Source organism: Zonotrichia leucophrys, chromosome 2 (genome assembly GCF_028769735.1).
Source record: "Zonotrichia leucophrys gambelii isolate GWCS_2022_RI chromosome 2, RI_Zleu_2.0, whole genome shotgun sequence".
Taxonomy (NCBI): Eukaryota; Metazoa; Chordata; class Aves; order Passeriformes; family Passerellidae; genus Zonotrichia; species Zonotrichia leucophrys.
Genome location: NC_088171.1, coordinates 19,812,796 through 19,825,124, shown reverse-complemented (window position 1 = coordinate 19,825,124; position 12,329 = coordinate 19,812,796). Strand labels below are relative to the sequence as shown.

General features: G+C 36.6%; 2 protein-coding genes across 9 annotated transcripts in view; both read right to left on the bottom strand.

Annotated features, from left to right (window-relative positions):
• Positions 1-12,329, bottom strand: part of LOC135443674 (LIM zinc-binding domain-containing Nebulette) — a 247,650-nt gene that overhangs the window by 82,684 nt on the left and 152,637 nt on the right. The window lies entirely within an intron of this gene.
• The window catches only part of LOC135443672 (nebulette-like), a 99,038-nt gene that overhangs the window by 45,573 nt on the left and 41,136 nt on the right, over positions 1-12,329 (bottom strand). For 5 of the 7 annotated variants that reach the window (XM_064704150.1, XM_064704148.1, XM_064704153.1 and 2 more), the window contains 5 exons: positions 10,042-10,085; positions 9,415-9,500; positions 8,599-8,643; positions 8,432-8,503; positions 1,974-2,078 (listed from right to left, as the gene is read on the bottom strand). In XM_064704150.1, coding sequence (XP_064560220.1) covers positions 1,974-2,078; positions 8,432-8,503; positions 8,599-8,643; positions 9,415-9,500; positions 10,042-10,085 — 352 coding nt within the window. Of the gene's footprint in view, positions 1-1,973; positions 2,079-8,431; positions 8,504-8,598; positions 8,672-9,414; positions 9,501-10,041; positions 10,086-12,329 lie in introns of those variants that run through there. The other 2 variants (XM_064704151.1, XM_064704154.1) reach the window with 2 other exon arrangements.

Genomic DNA, 12,329 nt, shown 5'->3' with positions numbered 1-12,329 from the left:
TTGAATGTAAATACAAAATAAAATAGCAAGGTAGTTTCTTCTATCCTTTCTCAGATCATTTTCAAATCTAAAAATTAATTTTCTTCTTTCTCTTTTACAGAGTCCTGAACAATGGGAGCAAATGGGAGGTGAACCATAAATATTTTACCAACTAATAAGTAGCAGCAACTAAATGTAGCTAGAAAGGGGAGGAACACTGCAGTTTGCCTGTCTGTCATCATTTCTGTTTCATTTGTTCATATTACAGTCTCATTTTGAAATTACATTTTATTTATCCTGTGTTTGCTTCAGTATTCAGTATTGGCAGCTCATCACAAAGGGGTTTTACAAGAGATACCAGAACAATAGCTGAAAATGTGTGAGGCTTTTGCTTCAGTTCTAAGTCTTCCAAGTTCATAAAACAGTAATGGCAACACTGCTGTAAAAGTAATCATAAATACCAAAAATATTTTCAATTACACTAATGTCACTTATTTACTGTGAAATATACAGTCCTTCACTAAAGGCTAATTCCCCAAATGCATTATATGCATACATATCAATAATTTGCTGTAATATTTGTTGCCGTTTCCCAAAACAGAGGGCTCTTTTTCACTGCTGTTAAGAATTTGTGTCCAAGATTTGCAAATACAGGTGATGGGACACTAGAGGTCAGTAATTTACAAGATAAACCATCCATCACATCGCTAGCTTCAGGTAACGCTGGAATAAACAGGCAGCGTGCTCAAAAGTGTGGTAATATCAAACCTACAGGGTTTAATATTTTAGAATATTTTTATTTCTCTAAATCTTTGCTTAATAATTAGCAGCAGATTTGCTGGAATCTGACAGTTTAGATAAATACTCTCTATATACTGCATTTCTGTAGACTACAATAGTCTGTCGCTTATAAAGTGCAATTACATCAGATTTACTTCCCTTGGGACATGCCACTCCTTCTCAGACAACAGGAAGATAAATACAAGAAAAGTATTTAATTGGTGCATTCATATTGAAAGCCACATAGCAAATTATTGTATATCAGAAATTGAATTTATGTAACCTCACACAGTGATACTTGGACTTTTTTATTACAATCATAAAGTGGCACAAAAATGAGGCACCAAAATTTTAATTTTTTGAAGGGCGATAGGGACAGAAAAATCACTCAGAACCCGTGATTCCTAAATAAAGCTGCTGTCTCTCAGGTGGAACTTCTGCTACTGTTCTTACCTGTGGAAAATAATCAGAGATGGAATCCTACAGCACCTCGTACCTGGGACATGAAGAGCTGGCAGTAAATGCTGCTCTGACACTTTGGAAGCTATTGATCTTTCTTTTCTTTCTTTCAAGCTGTGTATGTGCGCACATGTCACAGGTATGCAGAGATAGGTAGATAGATAGATAGATAGGTAGGTAGGTAGATTAGATAGATAGATAGATAGATAGATAGATAGATAGATAGATAGATAGATAGATAGATAGATAGATAGATAGATATAGATAGATATGCAAGGGCTCAGGCAACCCACCGATGACCTGATGTCTGCCCCAGCCCACTTGCTGAAGGAGGACAGGGATGATAACATGGAAACATTTTCCTTGTCTCCTGTTTGATATCAGGCTGTGAAATCACCACAGCAGGGAATTTTTGCACAGGTGTAATTTGCAAACCTCATCACTGCAGAAAGTGCAACATTCTTTTCCTATTCCTCAGTTTATCCACACATAAAATGGGATAGCTAGGACTTGCTCAGAACCATTAATAAAGTGTCTTCAAATCCCAAAATAAAAGTGTCATGTAATTCCAAATTATTATTATTATTCACATTGCAGTATACACTAATTACAGCCTTTGAATTCACTTCAGCTTTAAACAGAATTATTATTTGAAATAAGCCATCCTTCCCCAACTAAAAATCACAGTACTCAACTGAAAGAGTTTTTAGGAAGGATAAGACGCCAAGAAAATTTTTCAGTCTTTTAGATCTTACCTCAGAAATAAAAGCACCAAGGCTTTTCACATGTTTTAGCTGCGGGGTGTCAGGTACAAATATGCACTTGCCTTTAGATTTTTTAAACTCTTCTTTATAGTGTACCTACAAAGAGAAGAAAAAGAAGTTTAATTGCTCTTAAAAACACACATACAGAAAAGCAAACATTGGTTATTTTAATTTTTTTATTATTAGTAGTATTTTTATTTTATTTTATTCATGGATACTGCGCTGGGCAGCTTGCAAATACCTCCGGCTGGATCAAATTAAACCATAAAGGGAAGCTACGAGTTCTCACGCACATTACCAGGGCTATGTAAAAGTCACAGAACTCTTTAATAATACAGATGAAAAAGACAGGACTTTTCTCTACATCTAGAGCACATTTTCACGACAGTTGTAGATGTTTTAGTATCTCTAAAGAAAGAAGAATCGAATAATTGATCTTCTTGATCCTTGATCTCAAAGATAAAAATTGTTTAACTTCTAACACAGACCTAGCAAGCACAGAATCTGTATAATATCATCAAATGCCCCTTTATGAATCCAAGACTCACATGAATAAATTCAAGAGGCCACTGCTAAACTATTGCCTACAAAGTACCCAACACTTACGACGTTCAAGAAATTACAGAATTTCTCTAAGACCAAACAAATTTTAAATTGAGGCATTTTTTTAAAATGTGTATGCACATAGGAAACCATGAAAAAAAAAACCATCAGAACACTATGACGGATTTGATAACAAAAAAAAGAAAGAAAAAAAATAAAAATAAAAAACCCAAACTTTTTTTTAAGCAACCAATCTTTTTCTTACAATGGGGCAAACAGTATGAGCAGGTATAACAACCATATGAGCATTGCTAGAGTCAGAGTTATTGTTTGCATTATTGAGACTGCAAGAAGGATAAAATCTATGGACGTGGTTAACATGTAGGAACACTCTTTATATACAAACTGCATGAAGAAAGATGGTGAATTATGATGAGATGGACTAAGTAAGTTTTAATGACAGACACTTTACAAGGATAGCCTTAGATGTTTTCAGTGACATTTCTTTCTTTGTACAGAGAATTGTTTAGATCAATGCAAATTGAATTATTTAGTACTAAGCTTTCATGGTTATTATCTGCTACCATTTCTCTAACCTCATTTTCACATTCTGCCTAACAGCAGCTCGAATTTATGCACTCTAGACTTGCTGACAAGCACTGACAGAAGCAATATGATCTGCATCTGAGCATTACAGAAATATGCAGCCTTAATATCCTCTTTCTCTTAATCCTTAATGGATATCACAAGTTCTAGTGTATGCTCCTCTACAGAGACTTGGAAAACTTATGAGAAGGATGGCAGCTTACACAGATTCAATTCCTGTGCTATCTAAAGCAAAGTTTGTGTTTACTGAAAAATGGATTAGATAATGCCAAATTTATCTCAAATTCATGACTACTTTATCCTCACACAAGAAAAAAATTTTGCTTGATATTGAGCTCATTCAGATTTGAACTACTGAAAGAATCTACTCGTCACTTCCACATCACATTGTCTGCTTTTATGGATTACAATCTATTCTCAAAGAAAACCTTTTGGTGAACAATGGGTAACATTACTGTGTCATGACTTTACTCACAAAGCCAATGGTTCATGTAACCTGTGTGTGACATCATAGACACAGGTAATCACAGAGCAACACACAAAAAGACATTTTTATGGTAAGTATGAGCAGGCACTTACTGTCCAACCTGCACACACGCATTGGAATTTTACAGAGCTGACAGTCTACTGGGTGAATCTGATAGCATTCCCAGTAGAAATTCCTGTAAAGCTGTGATTCTGACAGAGGAGACAGAGTCTTGTTGCTCACAACTTAGATAAATCATCCACAGACATCTGAAAGCTGACTGTAATTATATCCATTTTAATTGCAGAGCAATAATTACATTCAAGAATCAAACACAAAAGCTTCCTAAGGTATCGCTTAATTGGGGGGAATGACAGAACATGACTAGAAGAAACAAAACTGTTCTGCTATAGAAGTCATGCTTTCAAAAAAATTGAAAGCAGTAAATGACTAATGCCACCTCCTTAATCCTTTATTATTCACATTTTTTGTGACAGTAACCCATGCAAGCCACAAAATGCATACAGACTCAAATACACAATTTAGAGAGAACATATAATAAAATGTTTGGTCAAATTCTGATCCAACAAACTCCACTCTGCTACAGTATTGTCCACATTGCTTGGAATCAGAAAGATGGAAGATGAAATGGGACAAGTATAATGAAGTCATGACACTTGCAGTTATAAAACATATTTAGTGTAAACGATGCAATGAAGATGTTCAAGAGCTTGCCTATGATCGAACATAACCAATGAATGGAATGAACAGGCAGAGAAGCTAATATTCCTCTTCAAAGCTGGTAATTAAGAATACCGATGTCTTAAATATTGAATAGGAAATTTTGCCTGCAAGTGGCTTACCCCTCACCACAAAATACACTGTTTGCATTGAGCAGACCTGGTAAGCCTTGTGAAAAAAATAAATAGGAAGAAATTGCAAATGGTGGCCTGGAGCCACAGCTCTTTCAATATACTTCTGAAGTTCAATAGCTCACTAAAGGCCCAATTTTTCATAGTTCTCTCCATATCCTTTTCTTATCCCTGACTCATCATAAAACCAACTCTGACCACACACAACTATCCAGTAAAGAGGATTAAAATTCCTAGACAACCACCAAAACATTAAGTCTCAAGCTGCATTTTTTTCTTAATGGATATTATATGGGAAGATCAACTTTATAAAACAAGGGCATCCAAATTTTAAGCCGAAGCTTCCTGGTTCACCAAGAAAATTCATCTCACCCATGGCCTGTTCCACCAGCCTTTTTCAGGGGGAAAAACAGAAGGGAGACTGTGGGCTAAAGGAAAGAACTCCAATGGTAACAGCATAATCCAAGCAGCCACCATTTCTTTTATTCAGGGACACATGCTCATCTAACTTTATTAAAAATAGCTTTTGAGTATATTCATATTAATCTTAACATCAATGGTGTAACCATGTCAACAGTCATCCTGCCAAGATCCACTACAGAACTGTCATATCCAAAATACCCATTCTTGTTTAGAAAAACAACAAAAATGTCTGAACCTTCTTATCTAGATTTTATGTTAGAACAAAAGGAAACTTCTTCCCACTAAGTATTCACCTTTTCAAACTTACATTTCTGAATTTATAATCTCTTATAAGACTAAGGACTGTGTCACACCACAGATTCATCTAATACAGAATCCTTTCTCTGTGGCCATAGGAATCTAGTGTAAAGCAAGAGAAAATGGCAGGCATACAGTATTGCTATTAAAATATATAGTATTTTAGTAATCTCCAGAAATTTCAAACTCAAGGTCCTCTTGAGTTAGAGGCTGTGACTAGTATTGGTGAGTCCAGGTGAACAGCTGCACCCAGAATTAGGCGGCCAAAATCCTGCTACTTTGGCACAGTGTTTCCACTATTGGCTCTAGGTCTTTTGGGACTTAGCTGTGTAACAGAGACATCCTAAAGCTAAGTTGGACTCTGTGCAAGGACAGATAAATAGCAAGCAGTCCTATTTGTTTGCTTTAGAGGAAAGGAAGTGCTGGTACCACTCATTACCGCAATTCAGCAGAATCTTCAGAAGGCGGTGTCTGCCATTCTACCAAAAAGGATTATAATACTTTGGTCAATTACCTTCTATAATTGTTCCCATCTCTGCTTATAACAGTACTGACAACATCCCACCACATAATCAAAACAAAAAAAGAGATGAAAATACACTACAAGCAAATGGACGAGCTCAATTTCAATGTGGAAGAGAAAAGGCCTGGAGAGGAAGGCAATTCATATAAATCAAACACACATGACAGTTTTGAAAACATCTGTGGAGTAAAATTTCATAATAGAGGGAGATTAAATGGAACGACTGTCGAGAGAAAAAATCCAGGGGGTATCACAGCCACAGAACAAACATCTGCCAACCTCAAATGAAACTGGGGATTTTCTCAAGAACGGGAGCACATAAACACTTCACAGCTTCCCCTACGTACAGCTCAAGGCTGGCAATTACAGATTCACCAAGGACTGCCAGTGTAACACTTTTTCAAAACCATACTGCCAAATTAAAATCAGCCTGCAAAGAATGCAGGGCAAGCATAACACAGCCCCAGTATCTCAGGCATGTGCACTCCTGGCTCTGCATTCTGATGGAGATGTGCTGACAGCTCCACCATCAGAAAAGGACAATCACCCAGTCTCGTGGCCAGCAAGGACACAGGCTGCTCCCCCAAGGTCATCTAAAGGGCCAAACAGAAAGCGCCATAAAGCCACTGCACAAATAAAATGTACCAATGTACACCAATCATAAGTCCACACAAATAATAGTACGCTGAAAGGTTCATGCTAAAAAGGATAAGGAATATATTAAAAGTTTTGAATGTCAGTAAGTCAAAAAATGGAAGGTAAGAATGCAAACTCCTTGCAATTCATTGGTCTCCACAATGAAATGTGCAGGGTGAGGAATTTATACCCAGGTACAAAAGACTTCACTGGTCATAAGAAATTCCATTATAGCAAAAAATTCTGGGAAACAAAATTCATATTCTATGCATATTCCATTCAAGCCAATGAAGAAAAACCTACTGATTTCATCAGAGGCTGAATAAAGTCCCAAAGCTGGATGTTATTTTTAAACAAAGAGTCTCTTTTTTGAAATTAGATTGGTCTGGACCATTATATATTGTTCTTGCTTTGAAAGCATTAATAACACTTTGCCATTATGCCTGACATATCTCAAGGAAAATCTAACACACTTGCAAGCTAAATGCATCACAAGTTTTCAGCAAAAGCCCACATCCCTGAACCATTATAAGCAGGAGAAGCCTGGCTTGACTTAGCTATTCACCTTAGCTCTCAAGTCCCTGCAGAAAATCCAAGAAAATACAGCCACTCCATTTATTCATTAATTAAAAGCTACAGCCAACATTACTCCTAATGGCTACACAGCAGAGTAATAATTCCTTTTCAGTTAAAGAAAGATTTCTTCAGCATTTTTCAAGGAGTTTTTTTCTTTAAGAACAGTGACCATGTTTAGAAAGAAGCTGCATGGATGCAAATGTATATTGGGTCATATAAGTGCTTCAGGTCCATTTTCATTTTTGCCTTTACAAGAGTTGACAGGCACTTAATGCACCATATGCCCTTTTTTCCTAAAGAAAGCATGTATATATCTATCAGTAAAAATATTATTAATCTCTACTGCTTCCTAAAGCAGGGTGAGTTTACAAAGGGCTCATCTTGGTAGTCTCTCTTAAGGATCTATCCAATTTTCAGCACTCTTTCTGTGAAAAGTGAAGTAGGAGGTATATGGACAAGAGGAAAGAGGAAACTTTGACCTTGTCAAATCACACTTTTCACGTCCCAGATACTCGTCTTCTGAGTTGACTACTCTTTTCTGATACACAATCCCTAAAAATTTATACCTGAAATGTAGATTCTGTATGTTCTATTCCCATTAAATCAACACCTAAATATTGTATTACAACATGAGCCAGACACCAGTTTTTTGTTTCTTTAGAACATTTGTTTAGGCAAGTCACTCTCTCCTCAGAAAGGTCTCCTCTCCTGCCACAGCTTTCTCACAGGGGAAATATCATTCTTTACATCCATGCGCCCATGAAGGGACAAAGTTTTTTTTTTGACACACTCTCACAGAGAGAAACAAAAATAAATCTCCATCACGGTAAATCTGATCCTGTTACATTGAAGCAATCAGATCTACTCCAATTTAAAATGTCTGGGACCTGGTTTATGGTGTTTATATAACTGATCCACAGTTTTAAAATCTATAGTAACTATATCAAGAATTAGCAAGCTAAATATTTTTAAAAGATATTCTAGCATTTGAGTGGATTTGTCCTATAAGCATAGTCAATAACAATATGCTGAGCAGTTTTGGACATCTATCAGACCAAACAAAAGATAACATTAAAAATTTATCTTTTATTTTTAACTTCCCTCCTTTCATCTATGTATACTGGAACCCAGTTTTGTTCAAACCAATTCAACTGCATAAAATTAGGCTACAACCACAAAAAATACCACATTTTCCTGATGAAAGCAGCCAAGGCGTTCTCCTGGCAAACACCCTCTGCCTGAGACCCACATTTTGAAACACTCCTTTCTAGGGCCTGTGCTTCATATCATCCCAGTGCTCTGGAAAGCTTATTCATTCTTTTGTGGCCAATAATTTACACTACTAGAGTAATCTGTGCTTTTCTATTATTTTGTGGGCTTTTGTTATTTGAGCCTTGGATGGACACACACTGCACTGTACATATTTGAGAAAATATGTATCATAAATATAAATGCATTTGAAAGAAGAAATGCAAATATGAGAGTGCAAATAGTCACCATCACTTACATCACTTATTAATTCACTGCATTTTCGGGCCAGTTCCATATTTCTGTCCTCAATAACAGGCTTGAGGAAGATCTGAAAGAGAAAGGTAATCATTACACGTTTATTGTCCTAAAGAGGAAAAATAGAAGGAAATAAGTACTTTGCAAAACTATTGGAGTTGAACTCACCTTTTCTTCTTCCTCCCAATCCTCATTTTCATCCTCCCTGAGATCCTGAATGGCAGACACTCGCATTTTAATACTTTGTGGGAAACAATGAAAACTCTTAAAAGGTTCAGTGCTGCAGGAAACAGCTCAGACCCTCCAGCATGCCTGGAATCAATGCTCCATTTGTGTCCTCCACTGCACTTAACCCTACCACGGCTCCTTCCTTATTTAGGCAGCACTTGACAGTCTTTATCTGAACAATTCAGAGTGAGTGAACTGAAAGGCATTGCAGATGGCCTTGCTGGCTATCACTCACAGCAGAGCTAATGCTTTCTTACTGATAAAATATAATTAAATGACCTATCGCCAGAGCAACTATTTTTAAAATTACTACAAACACAATTAAAATACTGTGATGCACGTAATTTGTAACATAAGTAATTCAGTAAAACTAACAGGATTGAAAGGGGAACATTGACTCTAACTTTGTGGGAAAACTGCCCAATTGTTAGATTCAAGGCATCAGTGACTCTAAAATCAGTTATGACAAAACTTTATTTTACTGACCCAATAATAAGGCTTCTTGTTTAAAAAAGCACACTATTCTCATCTTCAAGTAGATGTAACTGCTAGTCTATTTTTTCAGAATTACTTCTTTTCCACAAAGCTTATAGAAGTCTTAAATGCTTTCCATAATCATGTCAGCTGCAGGTTAAACCTGTGCACACATAGATACAGACAAGTCTGTATTACAAGTATACGCAGCTATGTATTCACACAAACATGTATTTTCCTTCACTGTTACAAACTGTCATGGTCTGTAGTCTAAAAACCAACCTTTTCCTGTATGAAGTCACTGACTCCAGCTGCAATGAAACTGAAAGATATCCAGATGTTCATGGGTGCACTGTCAGTGTTTACTTCTGTAAAACAAGCAAGAAGGTATCAAAAGACCAGTTGGAGAAACTAGCATTTTAGTATCATTTTTCTTTTTAAACTGAAGCTTGTATATTTCTCATTTTGTAGAGGTCAGGATTTTGAAGTTCATCAAGCAAAGTCATCACCACTACATGGCTTTGCAATCAGGCAAGGATACAAGGAATGTGTGCTCCTAAAAACAACTCTTTAAAGAATTTTAAGTACGTGTGCCCACACACCATGCCCAGAGTTTGTTTTTATTTAAAAACACACATTTCCTTAGAAAAATAAACATTTCAAAGATGAGAAATAAATACAGCATTTGATTTAGTTAAGGTCTAAAAATCTGCAAATTTAAGAGCAAAGGCAGGAACTGCTTTCAGCCGAAACCAAGAGAGAGAACTCTTTATACATTAATAGTACAGAAGGCTTCAAGACTTTCCATTCCATTCTCAAATATAAGTTCCTAAATTTCAGGTTTGAACTTTCAGCATTGTAAATTTCCAATTAAAACCTAGAAGTCTAATTTCCATAGGTGAAAATTACCTGGGATATATGCTGACTGCTTTTGGAGTCCAGGAGGCTTCATCCTGGTGGAAACAAATGGTTTTTAGTCTTATGAGTATTCACAGTAAGAGATCTTTTTTGAAGATTATGGCTACAGCAAATATACTGCTAAACAACAGACTCATGTATGATTTTAAGGACCACATGGTAAAGAGACAAAGTACCTACAAAAGTGTCAGACAGAAATGCAGCACTAGAGCTTCACTTAGGGATTTTTGTGATAGTATTGCCAATACTACATGCTTTCAGTGCAGTTAACTTCCTTTTCCTTACTACAATTACCTTTTTTTTTTTAAGTGGAGACATTGAAAAATATTTAAGAGCATACAGAAAATTACTAGTAGCTGCAAAGCTTGTTGAACATAGGGAAATCTTTTGCTATTTTTTGCACTGGAAAGCAAATATAGTCAAAGTTACAATAAAGATGTTAGTGTTTTGGGGCAAAAGGGAAGTGTTTGGCTTTTTGACATGCTTTTAGCACTATATCTGGTGGGTTTTCAGCAGCTGGACAGGAAAACATATATTAATTCTGGTTCTCCTGCAATAGCTTCTGCATAATCAAAATCTGCAAGATAACTTTTGGTCAGTCATTAAGTGATCAGACAACTGGACTACACAGTCACTGGAATTCCCTTCCAACAGAACTACTCTATTCCATTCCATTCTTTTTTATCCTATCTGTAACAGCTTTGATACAATTCTTTTTCTCTCATTTTCGCATGATCAGGGTCAGGCAGAACCAAGCATTCAAATACCCTGTGCACCATGTAACTTCCATAATACAAGCATTAGACAGCTGCTATAGCTCATCAACTTATATTAAAGAAAAACATAACACGATGCACAAAGAGAGTAAGGGAAAAAATCACAACTAACCCAAGTTATCACCAATAACTTGTGTAATCGCAACAAACCCAAGTTATTTAAAATTCAACTTTTCACATAACCGATGCAACAAGATACTATATGACACAGAAATCTGTCCCACTTTTTTTCACTCTCCTCAAAACACTGAATACCATCAGAAAACATTTGCTATGCAATAAAGCAAGCCTGCAAACTTAATTCATCCAGATATAATTCAGGGAAGAATTTGTTAGGATCATTTAAGAGTGGCATAGTTTAGAAGTGCACTGTGATTCAATTAGCAGCCTGCTAGTCATGAAGAATTACAGAAAGGCTTGAGAAGGAAGGGACTTTAAAGATAACCCAGTTCCAACCCCGCTGCCATGGGCAAAGGTGCCACCCACTACATCAGACTGCTCAGGGCCCTGGCCAACCTGGCCTTGTTGAAGTGGCCAGGCATGGGAAAGAAGTCTTAGAAACTTCTATAGGTAGCAAGAAGTAATCTAGAATCAGCAGGAATGTTTGGCATTGCAAATGTGCATGTACATTTCCAATATTTCTAAAATTACTATAAAAATACTAACTATGTTGCAGTAAAGATTACTTTTCACCTACAAAATCTGCAATTTTACCAAAACCATCAAATTGACACTTCTGAATCTTTTTCTGCTGTATATAATGTAATGATGCACAATCTTTTGTTCTGGCATGAAACAGCACAGATTAAGCAAAATCCAATTGCACAGAATTTTAAGAAAACACTGTAATGGAGTGCTGTGTATCCACAATATTTATATGCACACAAGGCATGGCAAAATTAGAATTTCTTTTTGCTTTACAGCTACTTTGAAATGTGTACAAATGGGTTCTTCAGGGAAGCACCCAACATGGATTGATTCAAATTTTGTAAGAAAATGCTGCATAGTTCCACATTTCTACTTCCACACTCCTGCAAGGACCTTTCACATCTTAGTTCAAATTTAGCTTATACTGTTTACAGAAGCCTTGTACTTGCAATACACAACCTTTGCTTATGCTATGAAAGGAGACATTTTGGTCTCCCAGTACTTAGAGACATCATTCCATGCGTCAGTGTGCCGCTGGCAGATTATATACAGAAATCCTCTAATTTTATGGATTCCAACATCAGTGTACTATTTCCTGTCACAGAACATCGCTCAAGTACCTGATGTAAACACATATCTACTGAGGAGGCAGAAGAGGAAGAAACACAGGGTGTAAATGAGCCCGAATCCCCTTGAGTGTGAGTTGGGCCAGAGTGGGAATAGCTCAGGTGCACAGCTGGGCAGATTTCCCACTTTGATCACACATAGCTGAGTCCACATCTAACCAGAGCCCCACCATCTCCCTGTCCCTTTATCAGTCTTTCAAGAAATATATTTGGGAATTGTTAGCCTGGA